At 43.1% G+C, this 21,897-nt stretch overlaps 1 protein-coding gene across 1 annotated transcript; it reads left to right on the forward strand.

The window, feature by feature from the left end:
- The first annotated feature begins 502 nt into the window (after positions 1-502).
- rab18a (RAB18A, member RAS oncogene family) lies at positions 503-18,111 on the forward strand. The gene is made up of 7 exons (XM_084048840.1): positions 503-679; positions 6,437-6,492; positions 12,939-13,000; positions 13,315-13,387; positions 14,283-14,401; positions 14,982-15,048; positions 15,880-18,111. Exons 1-7 carry the CDS (start codon positions 612-614, stop codon positions 16,047-16,049), a joined length of 615 nt encoding a protein of 204 aa, XP_083904966.1. The 5' UTR covers positions 503-611; the 3' UTR covers positions 16,050-18,111.
- Positions 18,112-21,897: the final 3,786 nt, after the last annotated feature.

Here is a 21,897-nt window from a genome sequence, read left to right on the forward strand (position 1 = left end):
CACCAATCGGATTAAAATACTTTGTATTAAACAATACCGAAGGTACAGGTACTTCTAAGGGCCCGTACATAATTATAACATCCGTGGCCATGGGGTAAGCACTTTATATTTGTAATCCGAGCGTTTATGTAGATGTACATGGATAACGTCCAAACACCAGATTGAAGTTCATCCATGACGGTCGTGACAGACGACCGTCGTGTGATTCATGGGCCAAAAAACATTCATTGATTATTCATTCAAATACGTCACGCTGCCTCGTGTCATTCTTCTATTTTGAGCACTCCGTAAAAATAAAAATAAAATTGAGTACTCCGTCGCTTGTCAAAAAAGAACAGACCTACAAGCTGACACCGCGCCGCAATGGGTCGCAATATAACTCAATGCGAGGCGGTGTCATAGATTGTGGGCCGTGTCAGCTTGTAGATCTGTTCGTTTTTGGTACGCCACACAGGAAGTCCGCGAAGTCTCGCGAGAGTGGCAGACATTGGAACATACATACCTACTGTAAACAGCAGCAGCAGTTATTTCCTCGCCTCAGTGACCGTCTGTTGGTCTAAAAGAGCCATAAACACACACACAAACAAACAAACTAACAACAACAAGGGAACATGGAGGACGACATATTAACAACGTTGAAGATATTAATAATAGGAGAGAGCGGCGTTGGAAAGTCCAGGTAATAAACAAACCAAGAAGCTGATGTATGTCGTACGTGGCTGTTGTTGTGGCTAAAGTTAGCGTTAGCTTAGTGAATAGTTAGCTGAAGGCTCGTTTACATGTCGTCGCTGCTCGACCAGATAAAAGAAACGACGTGGTAGAATTCCAACGAAATGTATTTGAAACTAAAACGTTTCGGTTGAAACGCGTACACATTATGTTTCGTCGAGACAACGTTTCTAACGGAGCTCGTGGTGCTGATAGCACAGATGTGACGTCACATTGTGTTGCAATCCAGCCGATTTGTTTTCTTTTGTTTTCAAGTGTCCAGAGACCTGATGATCATTATCTCTGCAGTGGTGTAAAGTAACTAAGTACATTTACTCAAGTACTGTACTTCGTTACAATTTTGAGTTATTGTTTTGACTTTACTTAAGTATTTCCAATTTTCAGTGCTTTTACTTCTACTCCACTACATCTCAGAGGCAACTATTATACTTTTACTCCACTACAATTATTTGAAAACTATAGTTACTAGTTACTTTGTAGATTTTGATTATTACAAAACATACATTAACCACTTCAGCCCTATATACATTATGGCCATTGGAAAATAGCCGATCTACAAGCTTGTAGATTGCTATTTTCAAAAGATTCTGCATAATGAGTAATTTCTACTTTAAATACATTTTGATACCAATACTTTTGTACTTTTTGTAGTAAACTTTGATTATCCGAACTTTTACTTGTAACAGAGTATTTCTATATTCCAGTATTGATACATTTACTGAAAATTAGTACTTTTTCCACCACTGGCTGTTACTGATACAGGCAGTTTGTTCACAATAGTCAAATGGAAGAATGTGGTGATGGTGAATACACATTTGTTGTCATTGGGGAGAGTGGAGCAAATATGATCTATATAACAACAACACAGATGGTAAGAAAGAACCGTGTTCTTCTCAACCAGCAATAAGCCATCTCACCACAACTACAGGCTGGAGATCATGATGATCTCTAGCCTACATTTTGAGCCAAAGTGGGGAAAAGGCAGTTTCTCTCAGAGGAATGTGGGTGTTGTCTGTGTCAGGCCATTTGAAAGGGATGGCCTGACAAAGTGTCAGGAGTATTATGGACATGTTGCTGCCGTATGTAGGGGAAACAGAACTTAGGTGTGGGAGATGTGGGAAGGACAACTGTGAGGAGTAATGTTAAGAACAAGTAGCTAGGTGTTTGCATTGTAGTGGTGAACATTATGCCGGTTCAGCTCAATGTCCAAGAAAAGTGAAGGAGGTGAGGGTGAACAGAGTCAGAGATGAAACGAGACTTGCATTTACATACCATATTGTACAATGTTGCCAGATGGGAAATCAGGGAATTTAGTCAATTCACTCACTTTTTTGATTTTTAAATGATCGTACATTTGGGCATTTTGGGAATTATTGATCGTATATCGCACAAATTATAGTACAAATACGATAAATCGTACATCTGGCAACAGTTGTATCACTTTAGAGACTCTTAACGTGATACAACATAGTCTGTGTGATGTCAATTTCAATGTCAGGTTGTAGTTTGTGCCACTGCCAGACCACAGCTTACTTAACCCAGCTTGTTGGTCTGTCTAACACCCATGCCTGCGGTTGATTGATTGATTGATTGATGTACTTTATTTAGTAAGACATGAGAACAACAGTACATGGAAGTACAAATTCACAATACGAGGTCTACTAAACTGGAAGAATCATAAAAGCACTGAACTTGTTTCAAATGAGTTCCCCGGTCTTCTAGACTGCATGAAAGTATGCTGATAGGTGAGCCGCGCCTTGAGACGTGAACCATCACATTGAAGACTATGGTGTCATGTTTACTACGGCCGCCTAGAACCGCAACATGAGCCATCCAGTGCTTCTTTATAACATCAATTTGACTGGTGAACTAGGTGGTTAAAATGTATTATGATTTTTTTTAAGGCATCCATTTGACTGGGAAGTCCTCCCTCCGTTTGTCAATATCACACTGTGTAACCTTAGAGGAGAGTAACATGTTTAAGTTCTCTTAAAAATCAACAACAAGGTGTATTCCATCCATACCTTGTGGTGGATTTTTAAGAGAACTGTAGATTTAATTCCAAATTGCAACAAGACTGGGTCAAACACAGTATATAGGCTGGAACTGGTATGGGCAATGTGTGAAATTATGGTAGGGTCAACTTGTGTCACAATATCAGAATTTGAAACTTCAGAATAACAATGTTGATCTTAGACTTCTTTTGTGCAGCACCAGCCTGTGATACTACTAGTCATCTATGATGTCTTCATCTATAAGTCTTCATCTATAATGTCTATGAGTCATACATAGATATATCTATGTATTCAGAAATAGCAAGAATACACATACAGGCTCATAGCGTATTGTGATGCAATGCGTTGTGAGCTGTGTTTTTTGATTGACTAGTCTGTTATTATGCCAACCATTTGACTGACCGATTCTGCACCTCATAACTCCGCCACAGCCTTCGTCACAACCTTTTTTTGTGGAATGACTACTAGCCCAGAATTAAACCTAAAAAGCGAAGTTGGCCAAGATGGATTTGACTCTGTTTCAATAATTCATGTTCACTTCTTAATGCCAGAGAGGCTCTCTGGAATAAATGTGTCCTCAATATCAGTGGTAAATGTAATTTTGCTTTTTACTTCTATGTCTGTTTTAATCCTACCTTTGGTTCCTATATAAACTGCTCAAAAAAAGTTCGGAAACTTAACTTCGGTCAATTATATCTCCCCTTTAATAATACCAATTGGTATTGTGTTTTATATCATTTTTATCGTTGATTAGTCACCTTTACAACGAGGTACAGCTTGTAAGGATCGTGCATTTGTGGAATGAGCAACACAGCTAAACGTGTGGGTAGCGCCTCCAAAAAATGTGCCAAAATCACCCAATATGCTTCTGTTGGTAATCACTCTTGTTTTGAGCAACCTGTCAGCACACACCTGCTGAGAGGTGTGTGCCAGTAGTCACAGGTGTGTGACTGCCTCGCAGGTGAGTGACTGGCACCTGAACATGGGTTCTGCAACTTTGTTGAGTTTGTACTCCAAGCAGCAACACTGCCCCCATGGAAAGATGCCACGTTTGTCCCTTCAGGATAAGGCCCGTGCAATAGGGCAAGTGAAGCTGGTGTTCCGTTATGCAGAGTGACAGCATTATTTGGTGTTAGCCCTGGTACCATTTCCAAACTTAGGACCAAGTTCTGTGAGACAAGTGAAGTCAACAAGGAAGACAACATCCCAAGACCCCTTGCTTCACTGAGGAACCATAGATTTACAGGCAAGATTTGCACAACGGTACCAAAGACAGATGTCAAAGTTGCAGGGTCCATGCTCAGGTGCCAGTCACACACCTGCCTGCAAATGGTACCAGGGCTGACAACAGGGCTGACATCAAATAATGCGTAATCTGCGTAACGGAACCCTATTGCACGGGCCTTATCCTGAAGGGACAAACGTGGCAGTCCATGGGGGCAGTGTTGCTGCTTGGAGCATACATAAACTCAACAAAGTTGCAGAACCCATGTTCAGGTGCCAGTCACTCACCTGTGAGGCAGTCACACACCTATGACTACTGGCAAACACCTCTCAGCAGGTGTGTGCTGGCAGGTTGCTCAAAACAAGAGCGATTACCAACAGAAGCATATTGGGTGATTTTGGCACATTTTTTGGAGGCGCTACCCACACGTTTAGCTGTGTTGCTCATTCCAAGAATGCACGATCCTTACAAGCTGTACCTCATTGTAAAGGTGACTAATCAACGATAAAAATGATATAAAACACAATACCAATTGGTATTATTAAAGGGGAGATATAATTGACCGAAGTTAAGTTTCCGAACTTTTTTTGAGCAGTTTATGTTGTAGTAGAACTAAAGATACTTTTTCATAACAGTGAAAACGCATACATTGTGGGCCTAGTTTAGTCATAGTTTCTTTTCTTTACTTTTTTCTTGCAGCGGTGTAGAATACTGTGACAGCACATCACACACTTATTGAATACAGAGGAAGCACTGTGTGTACTAATATACCATAACGGAGACATGGACTATTTTTAAGGCCCGATTTCCTGAAGCCAGCTTAACTGTAGTCCAGTTGATAGTTTATTTAGGATATGTGGAGCCAAATTTAAAGGCAGCATTTCCAGAAAGCGATCTTGACTTCATTGTTTAGTAGACTTTGTTCTAATTGCCTATTACTAAACAGTGTACATACTACATACACAATAGGCTACTCAGTTTAAATCTGTCCCACCCCCACAATATGTGTGGACCAAGGCTATCAAATCCTCAACAAGATGTCTACCTGGCAAGGAATTCACAGGTCTTATGTTACCTTCATAAATGACCCGTACAGAATGCACATTGAATTTGGCCGTTGCTCATTGACTATGTAAACTTCAAACAGAGAATGTACAGCGCACCATCATCGCCCGTGATGGGCCATGGAGAAAGTATAGACGTTGTGCCAGTGGCTTTGGTCCGGGGAGGAATGAGAGGGTGTATCCATCTCATCAGCATTGCTGTGATTAAGGCCTTTGCACTTGATTAGTCACAGTGAGTGAGTGAACCCTGTCCTCCTGACCAAGTTGAACCACTGATGTCATCTCTTGAGCTCCAGTGACTGTGGAACATACTGTAACTGTATGTTAGTAGGAATGTGATTGATAAGGACACAGAGAGATATGAAGAGGTTTTGTTATATTTCTGGTTGTATTATGAATTATATATATATATATATATATATATATATATATATATATATATATATATATATATATATATATATATATATATATATATAATTTATATTATAATAATATATTATAATTGTTAGTATTATTATAGGTGCTGCTGTATGCTGTAAGTGATATTACTTTGTTAAAATAAGTGTTAAATAGCTCCACTTTGGCCAAGACTATGTTTTCTACCCCGTCCGTCCGTGTGTCCGTATGTGTGTGTCCGTCTGAACAGCTAATCTCTGGCACCGTTGGCTTGATCGCAGCGAAACTGTGCACATACTACACTCCCTGGATGCCAGAGCAGAACCTCTGACCCAATGGGCCGGCCCTGTTACCGCCACCAGGAGGCCGATTTTTGCAAAACACATATTTTGACAGTACTCCTACAGATTTAGTCAAAAACATCACGCAAATCGGTACACAGTATCTCTATTGTCATTAAACTAAACGGGTCTTTACGATTTTTCATATTCCATCCTGATTGGCTAAGATTGGCTTCCAAAGTTTGCAGTAGTGCTCTGTTTTTAACAAAATGCCTCAAACCAGCATGCTATTTCCGTGAAATGTTGCACACACATTCCCACTAGATCGAGAAAGAAACGCCACTTGAAAACGTTCAAATCAGCCTCTTGGTGGTGCTATAACGGGCCGATTGCTATCCTAATATAGATCAACGTCGGAACAAAACTTTTTTTTAAGCAAAGAATTTCACTTACAACACCTTCAGTGCTGCTACAATGTCTGAGGAACCAGAACAAAAATAATTTTACTCTTATGTCCTGTACCCAAGATGTAATGATAAGTTAACCCTGAACAAGTGATGTTTGGTGCCACAGGGCAATGGGTAGGTGTGGTGAATTGTTAAAAATTGAAAATTGAAATGGAAAACCAACACAGAGGCACACTTGTCTGTGAAGAATAGATTTTCTTAAGAGTAAAAGTCTGTTCCAGTTGAATAATTCTTGCCTCTTTCCATCTGTCAACAGCCTCCTCTTAAGATTCACAGATGACACGTTTGATGAAGAGCAACCCGCGACAATAGGTGAGTGACAGAGATGAGTTCTCCATATCAATATCAACCTTTCTCTTGAAGGCAGACAGAAATTTAACCTAACTGGTATAACAGGCCTCTAAAGTCACAGCTGTCACCGCTCTAGATCTGATGTTAAAAGCATTTAAAAGGATGTCACATGTTTGATTTGAGGGGGTTCTCCAACCAAATTAACACATCGGGTGCCGATCACGGTCTGAACCGTGTGTTTACATAGTGGCGCTCTTTTTTTTTTTTTTTTCGTTTTTCTCCGCACGGGCGGGGCTAGAGTAGCTCTGGGAGTACCCATTGTGATCTTGAGAAGGAAGGGCCAGATAGATCACCGGAAACAAAAACATGGCTTCCATCCACTTCCTGTTTATTTCCTTCTTTAAAACGCCTATATCTCCGAATCCGTTTCCTGTGGTGAAAACCGGTCATGCGCGATGCGCGATCCCCCCGTTGTAACTCGCGAGGGAAATGTTATGGTTCCAGGCTGTAGCCAGGGTCCTCGCTCAACATGAATGGATTTTTTACGTGGATTTGCTTGTCGTGGAGTCTAGAGCTTTAAACAGCAAAGCGCAGTCAATGGGGAGAATGCTGGCACCCAACGTAAGTTGTTATGAAAAAATGCAGGCACCCGATGTGTTAAGAATTGTTTATTTTCACTTATTCAGTTAACTTAAGATTATTAAAATGCAAAACAGTGTACGAGTGAGTGCCTAATACTGTGTTTTAATGTCACCACTATGAATCAATTGTGTAAACCAACACGTCTTTTCGTATCTGGGTCCCTATGATGGACTCATTTGCAATGGCCTATTACAAGTCAATAAAAGTGCGAAAATCCATGACCTAAAGCATACAGCTATCAAAAGCATTTGCATGTGAGACATTGTCCACTCTGCTGCCCAACCGATGTAGCTCAGCAAGCACTATGTACTCTCATTTGCAGGGGTGCACATAACTGGTGCGCAGGTGCGCATGCGCACCCAAAATAAAAAATGCGCACCACATCAGACGACACGAGGCGCTTTTGCGTACCAACAGCTGGGACAGGAATTTCCAAGCTTTTATTTTTTAGCAAAACTAAAAAATAAAAGCTTGGAGATCGAGGCTAGGAATTTACTTCCTGAAGCCACACTCACACAATCACTCTAAAGCACCCGTCGGCCCCATGTACAGCCATTAGGCGCAGGGTTAGAGGACGCATGCTGCACGTGATTGTATGAGTGTTGACTCGCGTCGCCTCGCATCGCCTCGCATTGCCTCGCTGCGTGCACGCAGCCAGCAGCGGCTGTTAGAGGCACTCGTCACCGATGATGAACGCACCGTAATGGTGCAAAATATGCCATTAACGTCCCAATCTGGCGGATAAAATCAGCGCAGCAGCACAGGGCACCAACCTTGGGGGCTTTACCTAACAGCGTGAGAAAAAAAAAACGGCGAAAAATCGGCGGAATTTAGAAGCAGAGCGTCCTTTTTTTCTCGCCCCCCCCCTTGACAAAACTGTCCGGTGGGCACCGTGCTGAACCCCCCCCCCCCCCCCCCCCCCGTTGACTAAACGGGACGGGACCATGCGCACCAAGTCACATCTCCAGGTGCTCTTCTGAGTACTAGACCAAAAAAGTTATGTGCACCCCTGCTCATTTGTCCACTTTCTGCCAATATAGTATTTCTTAAATCAATACTGTGAAGCATTAGGTATGCAGTATTTGCCCTATATGCATTCAGCAGTGGTAGAGCTGCCGAATGCATACATCAAAATATATCGGTTTTAGCCGATATTTTATTTTATAATAATTATGTTTGAATGTGAAGCTGAAAAAGCGTTTTGTGATGATGAAGGCTGCAGATTCAATCAATGTTTTCTGGGGAAGCTTTCAAAAGGATCAGCAAGTTGAAACATTTTTAAATAAAAAAATACTACATTCAAGCTGTGTATTGGGACATCATGGGCCAGAATTTCAATATGGTGCATCCCTCCCTAGTTTTGGATTAAAGGGTTAATTTAAAGGGAGAGGGCGAGACTATGTCCAGAGCTCCGGACCCTTTGAAAGAGTTCAGAGATTTTCTTTTGATCTTGTGGCGATACTTCAGCATATTTCTTGGTTCTTATTGAGCACACAGAAACAAATTCCAAATCAACTTTAAGTTGGTTTAAGCAATAAATGTTTGTTATAAATGTTCTGTCTATGTATTTGCGAGATACATATTCACCACCACTACTTCATCTTATTATGGGAAACACTAAAACGTGCTATCCAAGTAGATTTAATATTTTTTCATAATCACACCATTCTAGCTATATTACTCTTAGTGACCTTTGTTTTGAACTGACACATGAATCTGGTCCATCTGTTTTTGTAGTGAAATGGAAACCTGTCACAGATAAGGTGCAAATTGCAGCCACACAAAATGTAGTCTGTCTGTCTGACTGCCGAGTGTCTGGACTTCTGCTAACAGAAGACACCATCATTCAGCGAGTGTGCGTGACTGCTGACCCTACATATCCGCACAGCCACCTAGCTGTATGATTTATTCTCAATTTAATGGGCAGTGTGTGAGATGCTTAGAGCAGACTGGGAGATCCATCTCCTCCTGTGAAATAGTGACCTTAGCAGTACGTGGTTTTGGCAAGTAGCTCTCCTGCCATATTCTGCTGGATCTGTGAATAATATCAGGAGCCTTTTTTATTTTTTATTATTTTTACGGGGTATTAAACATTTTGTGCATCAAGGACATCCTTCCATGTTGTTTTTCAGGTGGCCTTGTAGCGGTTACAAGCCCACTGAGCTAATGTTCATTAAATCCTTCAACAACTTAAGATTCATGGTCATATTGATGACTTTGAGAGGCAGCGATATATATATTTTTTCCCCTCTAACCTACCTAATGTGATTTTGTGAACCGCTCCTCCTACATTACAATGCCGTCTTTGTTTAAGCAACCATAGGCAACATATTCCCAGAGCTCTGAGTATTAAAAACACTTTTATTCCCTTTTCTGGTAGGCATGCATCGCTGTTTTACTTGTCCAACCGGGTGTCTTTGCCAAACAGATGTCTCCATAGAAGTCTAGCCTCCCTCCATTGACTTGTTTTTACCTCAGATTCATTGCAGGGAAATGGCTGGTAATTTGGTATCTCTCTCTCGCACAATCAGATTAATCCCTCCTTAATCCCCAAGGTACTTGGCTTGCTGAGATTGTTTATCTCAATTTGCTGGATTCGTTTTTTGGATTATTGTCACTTTAGCAGACAATGCAGCTGCCCAGAGACACTGATTGGGTAGATGTATCTGCTCTGGATGCCTTTGTCATCTCTTTTTACCCCAAAAGATCCTAGAGAATCCTTTGTCAAATTCTGTCTGTGTTATGGTGGATATCTTATACTTTAATGAACATTTGTTACTCCTAAGTCTGATTCAACATTTTTACTCCTAAGTGTGACCTAACCTTTGTTTCTCTGTGTCATGTCTGACTCTCATTTAACCTTAGTTGCTCTAAAGTGGTGTGACGTAACCACATAAAGACCTGAGGCCGATTCCACAAATGCCTTCTAAATCAGTAGTTCTCACACTTCAATTCTTTTTCAAAAATGTTCAAAAATAGCAGATGTACAAGGGGCAAGAACTGACGCGCTGTGAGCTTGTATATCTGCTATTTTTGAATAGGCAACCAAGAATCTAAAATGACATGGATGCTTTCCCGGTTTTAATGGGTTAACTTTTGGTTATTCCGATTTCAGTAAATGAAGATAAGATATATAAAAGTTGGATGTACATTATTGAACTGTTTCACAACTTTCAACCTGGCATTCCTATTTTGAGCATGTCATTAAAGAAAATGTCCCAAATTTTACGGAGGTTCAGAGAAAAGGTGACAACACTGAGACATATCAAACACTGAACATCTAGAAACCATTGCTGTTAAAAGCAGTACAGACAAGACAACATGGACACAAACAGTTGAGGCCTTTGATACTTGCTTCATAGTTTGTAACCATCTCAATGGCCTTGTGGTTAGTGTCTGTCCTGAGACTGGGAGGTCAGTCGGGGGTTCAATCCCAGGCCAAGTCATACTCAAGGATTTGGATTGGGGTTAAGTCCCTGTGGCATTCTAGCGTCACGTCCAGGAGGTGTACTTGTACATCAAGCTGCCTCACGCTACACAAACAGGAGATGGGCTCCTGACCTATGAGCCACATGGCTCGGGAACCGCTGGTTCCCAAGGCTACTTACTTACTCATAGTTTGTCCGCCGAATGCCTGTTGCAGCCGTCTGCAGTTGGCCTCTATCTGTGAATGCCAGGCTGTTTGAGGTCAGCCATAAACAGCCTTGTCCACAGAGAGATCCCAACCTTGACTCTGGTGCAAGCAGTGGCTTCGTGTCGTGTTGTGATATTGCAAACAGATGCTGTGTGCCGTCCGTGTACAGCGCCTGTCAGTGAGTGTGTTGTAAACACCACTGCCTGTTGGAATACTGAGCTCCGGGTCTGGGGGAACCGTTGTTTGGTGTAAATTCTTCCACACGCACGTGCAAAGATAGTATCTGAGTAAACCCGCTAGGCATGTGGAAGAACAAAATCACCTTGATTGACTAGTATGTATGTGGAGAAACTTGGAGTAATGTTGTGTGCAACTGTGCATGTGTGGTAGGGTGTTTGGATATGTGAATATGTTTGTCCCTCCCTGTGTGTCGCGGAATGTCCCTATGATGCTGTTTGTGCATCTATGTATGTTATGTGTGTGTGTTACAGAGTGGCCTGCTGGTCAATATGGACAGAATCAAATAGCACTATTTGTGACCAAATATGTCAATATGGTGATACTATTGTGGGGATGACTATTGGTCTCAAAATATAATACAATAATAATAATACCCAATGATTTGTATTAAAGGGATAGCCCACCCCCAAAATGACTTTGATGACCGGCAGCGGCTCCGGTAGGAGACACAAAGAGTCTCCTTTGTGTCTCCTACCGGAACCGCTGCCTACCGGTCCACTGGTCATCAAATTATTGGCTTAGGAATGTGACAAAAACTGAAAAATATCCATGAATTCAAGTCTTTTTGGGTGAACTATTCCTTTAACCCATTTAGACCTGAGGCGGATTTTAAAAAAAAATCAGATTTAAAAAAATCATAAAAAGAAATCCTGTTACTATATACATAGCAACATCTAAAATGACACAGATGCTTTCCCGGTTTTAAAGGTATAACACTATATAGGATTCCCCGGTCTTTAGTGGGTTAAATAAATAATCTCCAGTAATGCCTACATAATAATGTGGGTAAAAGTAAATAATTAGACCTGCTAGAACAGTCAGGTAAGTTCAGAAAATGACATCACTTTACTGTAACGCATCCTTTAACTCACTGAGTGCCAGGATTGCCAGAATTATTTCAGAATTGATTCTGAAAAGTGCCAGAGTTTTTTTCACAGAAAAGAAAAAGTGCTTAAGAAGAAAGATATAGCCTTTTTTAGTTCTAAGTTAAACAAGGAGTGGATGGAGCTGCACATCTTCAGGTAATGATATCTTGGGTTCTGAACATTAAAAAAAAAAAAAAAAAAAAAAGTTTCAAAAACACGTTAATGGCACGTTGCGCAATAGCGGTAAAACACGTGAAACACGTTAATGGCACTCAGTGAGTTAAAAGCAGGAAAAGACAGCAATTATGCCATATCACGATACGTCTCATATCACAATATTAAGATAACATCGTGGCCAGCCCAGCCCTACCCTAGCCTGTCCATCTGTCGTCTTAAGCCTTGTTCTTTGCCCTGGCGCTCCCGTTCTCAGACGTAAAAGCGAGCAAGGACCATCTAGAGCGCCGCCGGCCTCCCTGGTAAATCTGTCAGAGCGTGCTAAAACCTGGGGAAATATGTCATCCAGACGCTTCATGCTCGGCGAGCAGAGTGAGGCAATAAGAGAGATTTACTTGTCGAGTGCGAGGAGGACAACGCTGTTATTTTTATGTAAATGTCTGTTCCACAGCAGCCAGGCCAGGGGTTTTAAAAGGGTGAATCATTGCCATTTCTGAGCGATGTCACAGGTGGTTCGCGTATAATTTTTCTTTTTTCATCAAGACCGGCCGTATTGGTTTCATTTTTGCATATTAAAAGCACACAGCCCCCTATCTAGTAGATATTAAATGCGTAGTCACACCGTAATTTAAATCCAGTACACAGGCCGGGCCTAGCATCTGTCTGTCTGAACGGCCGGGGTTAGCGGAAGTTCAGGGACATTGTGTGGCATGTATGTTTTGACAATTCATCACAGACGATTGTAGTCTGTCGTCATGATAGAATATTCTTGGCAGCCGAGCGGCCAGACCTGCAGCAGTCATCATACTTGGATTTGCGATCGGATGAGGTAATTGTGGCCGTTACAACTGACTGATTGGCCCCTGTATTTTTTCCCCCCTTTTGTTGTTTGTTTTTTTGCGTGCATATAGGTGTCGACTTCAAAGTCAAGACGCTCACTGTGGACGGAAACAAGACCAAATTGGCAATATGGGTAAGTGGCAAATCGCAAAAAAGAAAAAACATATCTAAATAGCACATGGTAGGACAAAATGCAATTCTGTGTGTCTTTACAAAGTCTTTGCAACCAAAATGTCCCTGTGTCCCTCAACTGCCCCTTTGCCTTGTTATCCACCAAGCACCCAGAAGATGGCGACAAAGTAACACCATTTCACTCAAAGAATGCTGTTGGGAACAAATGGGAGTCAGACCTTTTCCCTGTCTGTCCTGGTTTTCCTCCCGTTTAAAGCCACAATTTGTTTCCCGACAAGTGTTGTCCAGCATGGCTGAGCTGCTTGTGTTTTGCAGGACACGGCGGGCCAGGAGCGCTTCCGTACCCTGACGCCTAGCTACTACCGAGGAGCCCAGGGAGTTATCCTAGGTAAGACAAGTGTGTGCGTGTGCTTGTGCGTGCATGCCCTGTACTGAGCCTGACACCGTCAGGCCACGGTCCTCCGACTGTAAAGAGCGTGATGGCTTTTCATCCTGTGGCCCATGTGCAAACACTCACACTCTCGCTCTCTCCCAGTTCCTCTCTCTATATTATATATGTCTCTGGAAGTCCATTTTGACCCTAAACTGAAGCCACTCAAATGGACACACATGCACAGACCGGGACCAAGTTACAACTGTTAATACAGTACTAAAGCAGAGATCCTCTACAGCCCACACTCTTAATGGCATGCCATAACAGTTTGGCTCCTTCTTGCAGCTCTAGTAAAAGGAATTAGAAAGACAGCTACCCTCCAAACCCTGTATGATATTATTATCACAATCCAAATCATTGTCATTTTTTTGTAGTCTATTGCTTTTTTAAATTGCAAATCAGTAAAATGCCCCAATGTATGTGGAAACAAATTATGATGATACTTTTGAATAAAATGTGTTTCTTGAGTGAATTGAAGGGTTTATCGCTCACTCACTCACCCACTCCCACAAAGATATTTCTATCTCTCCACAACCTTGAGGACACCTTCAACGATGTCACAAAACGTCACCCTGAAGCCTTGCTTGTATAGCCTTGAAATGTAAACGTCAGCGTCATGGGCAAAAAGTCACAAAGTGTATTCTGTGACCAAACAAGGCAAAGAATTTGCCTTCCGCTTCTGTCCTTCAGTCCCTTTTAACCTCGACTTTCCAGAGGTAGGTGTGTGTGTGTGTGTGTGTGTGTGTGTGTGTGTGTGTGTGTGTGTGTGTGTGTTTGCCTATGTGTTGTTTACCTACTCCCTGCCTGCATTCATTCTGAACATCCCGCTTCCCTTGTCCCTTGCCACCAGTGTACGATGTGACACGGCGGGAGACGTTCGCCAAGCTAGACAACTGGCTGAACGAACTGGAGACGTACTGTACGAGGAATGACCTCGTCAAAATGCTGGTGGGGAACAAGATAGATAAGGTGAGCAGCAGGGCCTGGCGGCCTGCTTACGATGATGTCTGTTTCTCCCCTCCCTTTCCTTTCCACCATGCCTCAGTGAAGAGTCAGGGTTGTTTTCATTCATCCACAGCAGACAGAGCAACGTGTTATGTGTACTACCTCCAGCTCATCAACGTGTGCAGAACATCATGGTGGACTTCTTGTTTTGTCCTTATATTTATTATTGACTAAACTCCATCAACTAGATGCCTGACTCAGTTGCACATGACACTGACAAATAATAACATTAAAAGAAATGCTATGATGAAAAACACCTCTTTTATAATGGCATGAACTAAGTAGCATAATCACAGTTTTCCTTACTCTGCTGTTCAATATATTTGGTGAAACTCCCAGTACCAGCGCACTGGAATCACTCAATCAATCAATCATGCTGATTGGGGGAGGGGGAAGAGAATTGCTGTATAAATAACACGTTATAAATCCATCATATGCTGTTCTTCGTCTGTGAGAAAGATCCCTGGTCTCGCATCGACCACAGTAGCTGACAGGTCTGCTGGTCAGACTTCACACGAGCCATTACCTCTCGTTTTTGTTTTAGGAAAACCACGAACTAGACAGGAACGAAGGGCTGAAGTTTGCAAGAAAACATTCCATGCTTTTTATAGGTAAGTCGGGAGGACCCCCCCCCCCCCCCATCTCTCTCTCCTTTCTCTCCATCTCTCTTTCTCTCTCTCCATCTCTCTCTGTCTGAGCGAGAGCAGAGTGTCGCTCAGGGGAAGCTGCTTTTGAAATAACTGTCATTCTTACTGAGGAATGCTTGTATAGCTCTATTTATAAAACGGGCCTAGACGTCCCCTCTGTCCGCTCGCTCGCCGAATGCCCCCCCCCACCCCACACACACACACACACACACTCACCTCACCCTACCCCACCCCACACAGATTTGTCAGGAGAAGAAGTCACTGAAATGACTCGTGTTACTTTAACAGCTTGGGCTTCATCTTCATCAAGCGTTCCTCAAGCTGTCCATTAATTTCAAAGAAAGGCGGCTCATTGGAAATTGGATTTAACTCTGATCTTTCCAAACCTTCTCCTAATATTATTAATTGTGGCTTTGAAAAAAAATGATTCTAAAATGAAGACTTTACATCTTCATCCGCTTGTCATTACTGTCTTGTTGTTTCTGGACACTGTCAGCGTTTAGGAGCAAGCGTTGCCAGTAACCCCCCCCCCCCCTCTCTCTCACTCTCTCTAATTACCTCCTAAGGCCCACTATTAGTGTCTGGGGTTGACAGTTATTGTTGAGACATTTTCCACTCTGCTCCAGCTGGGGAAGCCACCACCATGATGATGACATCAAGGTGTAGACATTAATGCTTGTTGTGTCTGTGTCTCATCTCTCTCTCTCTCTCTCTCTCTCTCTCTCTCTCTCTCTCTCTCTCTCTCTCTTTCTCTCACACACACTCCTACCCCTCTGTCCTCTTCCTGTCCACCAGAGGCCAGTGCCAAGACGAAAGACGGTGTGCAGTGTGCGTTTGAGGAGCTGGTGGAGAAGATCATCCAGACGCCGGGCCTGTGGCAGAGCGATTCGCACGGCCGAGGGGTCCAGCTCACCGACCAGGACGCCGGCGGTGGAAGCTGTGGCGGCTACTGCTCCCTCGTGTAGACGACAACACGGCCCTGAAATATCACAGACCCACCCACGCACACACCACATACTGCATCCAAGACATGTAGACATTGCATAGTACAAACCTTTTTTTCTCTCACACACAGACATGCACATATGCATGCACACGCACACGCACACGCACACGCACACACACACACACACACACACACACACACACACACACACACACACATCAACAAAGAAAGCTCCCTTCCAGTGTGTGTGTGTGTGTGTGTGTGTGTGTGTGTGTGCTTGTCTTGAGCAGAGGTCCATCCTCAGACATGGAGGCCGCAGTATTCAGACAGTCGCCCCATTCCTCCTGCGGTGTGAGGGTCCTTCCTGTACACCCACCAGCTGTGTTCGTACAAATGCTGCTGTTTGCACCCCCCCTCCCCCATACCATGGACACACCAGAACACTAATCCACGGCAGCCGTCCTCGCGTTCTTGGCATGTGAACGGATTGATTGGGGATATCTTTCGTTTCTCCTTCCATATACTTCCGCATACATTCTTCACGTGCTCTGGAGTAATTAAAATGGAACAATGAAGTAAGCCCCAAAACTATAAACGTCCCTCTGTTGGGCATAAAGTTAAATGGAATGTCACTGAAAGAATGATAAGAAGAAAAGGAAAAAATATACATTTTCTTATTATTTCTTTTCAGTTATTTTTTGTGTGTGTGTGTGTGTGCTTTTTGTCTCTTGTTTGCTGAATGTCCTTGTAGCCTTGTGCCCTTGCAAAGCACACCAGGATCAAAACCCAGGGCTTCACTCTGCTCCATCCTGTCTACGCAGTACTCTGCCCCGCATGCCTTGTCCCCCCCCCCACACCTGTGCACGTATCGCTGCTGACGTCTCCAGGAATCTTATCACACTGTGCTGTTTTCCCATTTCCTCTCTCGCCACATCACCTCGGTCGAGGGCGTGTACCTGGTGGGGGAGATTTGGAGGGAGTGGGGGGGCACACGGCTCTGTTGTCCATACAAAAATGGCTCCTTTGTTCACAGTAAGTGATAGTTAACAAGCATTTTTAGAACAAAGTTTTACTGTTTTTTATTGACTTGGACTATGAAGCATTCAGCGCATTTTGAAGGGTACATAAATCAAAAAGATTGGCACCGGTGAGCTTTCCATTGTGTGTTTAGAAATTGTGTTTTTTTTTTTGGGGGGGGGGCTCTTAAAACTGCACGCTTTGTTGTGTAACTAGTTGCTTTTAATGGGGTGCGACCTGCTGGCACTCGCTCACTCCAGACAGATAATATCAGCAATATCGCCGCCTAGCTCTGCTGCAGACTTTGTGTAGATCCTTTTGGACTTGGACAGAGACAAAGGAAAAGTGTTCAATATTAAACAGGACAGTGAGTCATAAGGGTGTTTCCATTGAAATAAGAGGGGGATGTAAAAAAAATAAATGAAAGCCTGAAGCCGTGTGCTCCACATCACTGATGGATTTCACAGCACTCCTTGTGTTCGTGTCCAGCAGGCAGGTTAGGATGTGCTGTAACCCTTAACCTCTGTTCATGTTTGTTGTATTCGAGTGCTGATGCATTTGGGGAAATGTAGTTAAGAGACATTGTAACATATGCAGATAATGACACGGATGCCTTTTTTTTTTGTCTAAACAAAGGATACTTAACTTTTATCTTGTATTTTAAACTGCATGGAAAAAACTTTATTTTTCTCTCATACTTGTTTTGTGTGTTTTGGTCAAGGAATGACCTACAAGAGACTGTCTATGAACACTTAACTCTCTTCAGCACTAAAGTTATTTACTTGTACCGTTAAACCTTGTATATGGATTTACCATCGGAACTTAGTGGTCCATTTGTCCCAATTTAAAGGACCTTTACTTAATTATTAAACTGTCATAGGTATCTTTTCATCTTGTTCAAGTTCATATGCGAAAAGCATATGGATACCTTGTACATTACTGTGTATTTAGGAATTCTATGAAATAATTCCTACAGTATATGACCTTGTAAAGTTGAATGTATACTTACATCAACTATGAACCGCCCTGTGTATTACACTAAATAAAACAACTTTTTAAAGGGATTTGTTTAATGTATTCATCTAATATACCAAGCTGTGTTGAAAAGATGTTGCTCAAATGCGAAGGCATTTGAAGCAGGAGTAAATCTTCATAAGTAATCGTTTTACTGTCCCACCCAATACTTCACCGCAAATGACCCATAACTTGTGTTGTCATCGTTACCGTGTTGGAAATGTCACTGTTAGGTGAGGGGTTCCTCACTCACCGCTGTGTGCATTCCTCTGTCTACCCAATAGAGACGTGTTTAAACAGTGTCCGAGGAACCCTTAGACCCCAGACTTGTGATCTCTCTAAATCATCATTTTTTGGCAGGCCCTCTCAGGAAACACCACCGTGGCCATAACTCTTTTTTTTTACCAGCGCTTTAACTGGTATGCACATAATTCCTGTACGATTATGAAAGGGCCCCGGGCTGGCAGAGAGAGTGAAGAAGACTCTTGCAAATGTAAGCGCATCCCTCATCTGCTGCCACAGTCCAGGCAGCCGTCTGGAAATATGTCACAGTCAAACAACAGAGGCATACAGCATACTAATGCCTTCATGTGGGCCAACAATCTGCTGGACGGCATTGCTGCCGTTTCCTAGAGTCATCCACTGAAAAACATCAGCTCATCTTTGAGGGCTGAGAGCTGAGAGACTGTTTTGAAAATATTTCCCAAGAAAACATAGCTACATACTCACCAGAGAACTGAACTAGGAATATTCAGTGAGCAAATCTGTTGATTTCATTCTCCATTAGACAGCACAAAGACGCACAATTTGTCTTGCCCCACCTTTTTGCTCCAGAAGCCAAAGAGACGCTCTCCAGGGAGCGGTCTGATGGACTGCATGTCTGTCTGTCTGTCTGTCTGTCTGTCTGTCTGTCTGTCTTGTCTGGCTCGCCTGTGTCTGAGTGGCCAGCCAGCCAACAGAGTTGATCTGGCTCTCATTAACACAGTCTTGTCTCTCTGATGCTCCCGTGGTGCAGCGGCAGGCCGTATGGATTTTGGGTTAGCGCTCCTGCGAGCCACCCTCAGGAGAGCAGTCACGCTGTCATGCGTAAAAATGTTACGAGACGTCGGGCATCGTTTCATAAGGTGTTGGGTTCCCAGACGTCACTCAATTTGTCATGCTCGTTGCCATTTGCTATCAGTTAATTGTTTTGCCATGCTGAGACCTCAACCTCTGCCGCAGCCATCTGAATCCTACATTGTATGGAAGGGCTGATGTGTTGACCATAAGGATTTAGTTGGACAGTCAGAGTGTGATAGAGCCGGGGTGACACTGAGAAGCACCGGAGGAAGGCTTCTGAGTTCAATTTCACGGAGGATCAAGAGCCTTGGATCCTGCAGTTCGACCTGTACAACCAATATCAACGTCGATCAGCCTAGATCAAACCCAGGTTACTTGCTCTGGGCAAAATGCCTCAGAGGCACCTGTAGGTCTGCACACTGTTTACTTTCTGAGGTGAGGTAGAGGAAAATGCCCCTTCGTGCCTCCTCCACGACTGTCTGAAGCCAGCCAACGCCAGGCTCTGGCCTCTCTTAGGTTACCCTCGCAGCACCAGAGGAGCGTGAGGTAATGGCCCGCACGCCCAGAACTGATGGCTCTGTCACCGCAGGTGGAAACACTTTGATTACATGGAACCTGGTGTTTACATTGTTGCACCCGTTTACATTTAGACTGGGATATTTCATCTGGCGATGAGACGGTCGCCTTTCACAGGCCTGACTGATCTGTTTTGAGCTGTGTGACCTGCCCTAGGCCTTTTAGCCCTCAGGGTTCCTTTGCACTTTGACTCCCGTCAATCCTAACTCAAACTGAGGGTGCCGGGGCCTTGTTCTACTTGTGTGGGCCTGGGATTTAGTTTTTTTTCTTTTTTTGTTCATTTTTTGCATGTTTTATCCAAGTTGAATATCTTAATAGCCACACCGTTGCACAGTATGTACAGAGGATAACGTTTGATAGGAAGAAGCCCCGTCATGAGCTAACATGGATCATGTCCTTGGAGAGGCATACCCACATCCTCAGATACAGCAGGTCTACATGTCTGACCATCAATCACATCAGGTTCCCTCTTAACGCAATAAGAGCTGGCTCTGGGTAAGCAGGAAACCACTAGCTTTGTTTGGTGTGAACCTGAAGCCCCCGGATCCGTGTAAGTCAATTTGACTTGTAATTTTGGCTATAATTGAGTTTCCTCGGATTCGAAGCCATGTCAATCTAATTTATACCTAAATGATTGCATTGTAAGCCACACTTGTTATTCTCAAAAACACACAGCCTTATGTAAAGGCCCCTAAAGAAAGCAAGGAGAGGCGGACTCAGCGCCCTCGAAAAGGAAAGACCTCTCACCGCGGGGGATGCTTTCATCCCGGCCTCGGGTTACCGTGGCAATAAGCAACATGGGCCTGGGACAGGACAGCAACAAGGGGCAACGGTGTTCTGTGGAAACAAAAAATTGAAGGATGAGTAGTTCCATTCATCATCCCCACCACCACCATATAATTCCCCCTGTTCACGGCACTTAGTCCCAAGTGGCATATCTCTGGCCACACGCTGTCTCTCCTCTCCTCGGATTCCACGTCCATGTTGTCACTCCGTGTGTCACAGAATGCCCTCCGGATCTCGCTCATGCTACCGCTACAACATGGAAGCAAATACCCATGCACCCAGACCATGGGTTTCTATAATAAACTAATCACTTTGTATCAACATGGGCCGGGGTGTAAGCTTTCCACATGCCTGAAACACATTTTCATGGAAAAGACGCATGTTTTACTATGCTATGCTGTGCTCCTCGGGAAACAAAAAAGAAAAATTGATATTATTAAAACCCTGTCGGGTGAAATGATTGGCATGTATAGAAACAAATTCATTATTTTGTATAAATAATCTGGCCCCTGTTTTATAATTGCGCTGCTTATTTTCCTTTGCCAAGCTGATCTGGTTTTTGGGGCCCGACCAGAGAATTTCTTGTAAACCACAAAGACTAAAAGTCCCCAATTTCATTTGTAGAGACATATAAGTCTACATGGCCCTGGTCTGGAAGATCCACTTTTACTTCGCAAATGTCCCTTTCCACTAGTCATAGGCCAGGTCCTTGTTTTGGAATGGGTGACTCAAATACAAGTTCAAAGGTTTAAATACTTTTACCACATTCTGTTTCTTGGAGATGGAGACCTAACCTTATTACAACCTTATTACAGGCCTGCTGCACTGTTTTTTCACCCTGCCTATTTGCAGTTGTCCATTATTGTGCTTACAATGTAACCTGAGGTTAGGTTTACTATACCGAGCCACAGGAAGCTCTGGCTTTTTCAAAGTATAGCGGACAATTGGATTTGAAATCGCAAAGCCACTTCTGCCTCTCCCACCCTCTCTCCAGCAAGCTAAAGTCAAATAAAGCTCTCGCCATGGAAATTTTAACCGGGTCAAACAAACAGCGGATACTTCAAACACATTTGGGTTTTGCCTAATCCATGATTGTCTGTAGTTTGTGTCCACGATTCACTTTGTCAGGGGATTTTCTTTCTCCCCAATCAGATTAAGAAGAACAACAGTGATGTGACAGGTAGTTTGTAGCTAGCTATAGCCACAGTCATTTTGTGGGGTTAAAGTGCTTCTATTATGTCCCTCTGATGGTCTGATAAAAGATCTCTGGTTACTCAAAGTTCCATGAAGATCAAGATGTAGGGAAGTGGGACTGTACTGTATGTCACACCTGTCATCTTACTTGAACACACTTAACACTATGAAAGTCCACTGAAAAAAAAGGCTGCACTCTGAAGTGAAACTCTTGGCCAAAG

This window comes from Gymnoscopelus microlampas (genome assembly GCF_963454915.1).
Source record: "Gymnoscopelus microlampas genome assembly, chromosome: 22".
NCBI lineage: Eukaryota > Metazoa > Chordata > Actinopteri > Myctophiformes > Myctophidae > Gymnoscopelus > Gymnoscopelus microlampas.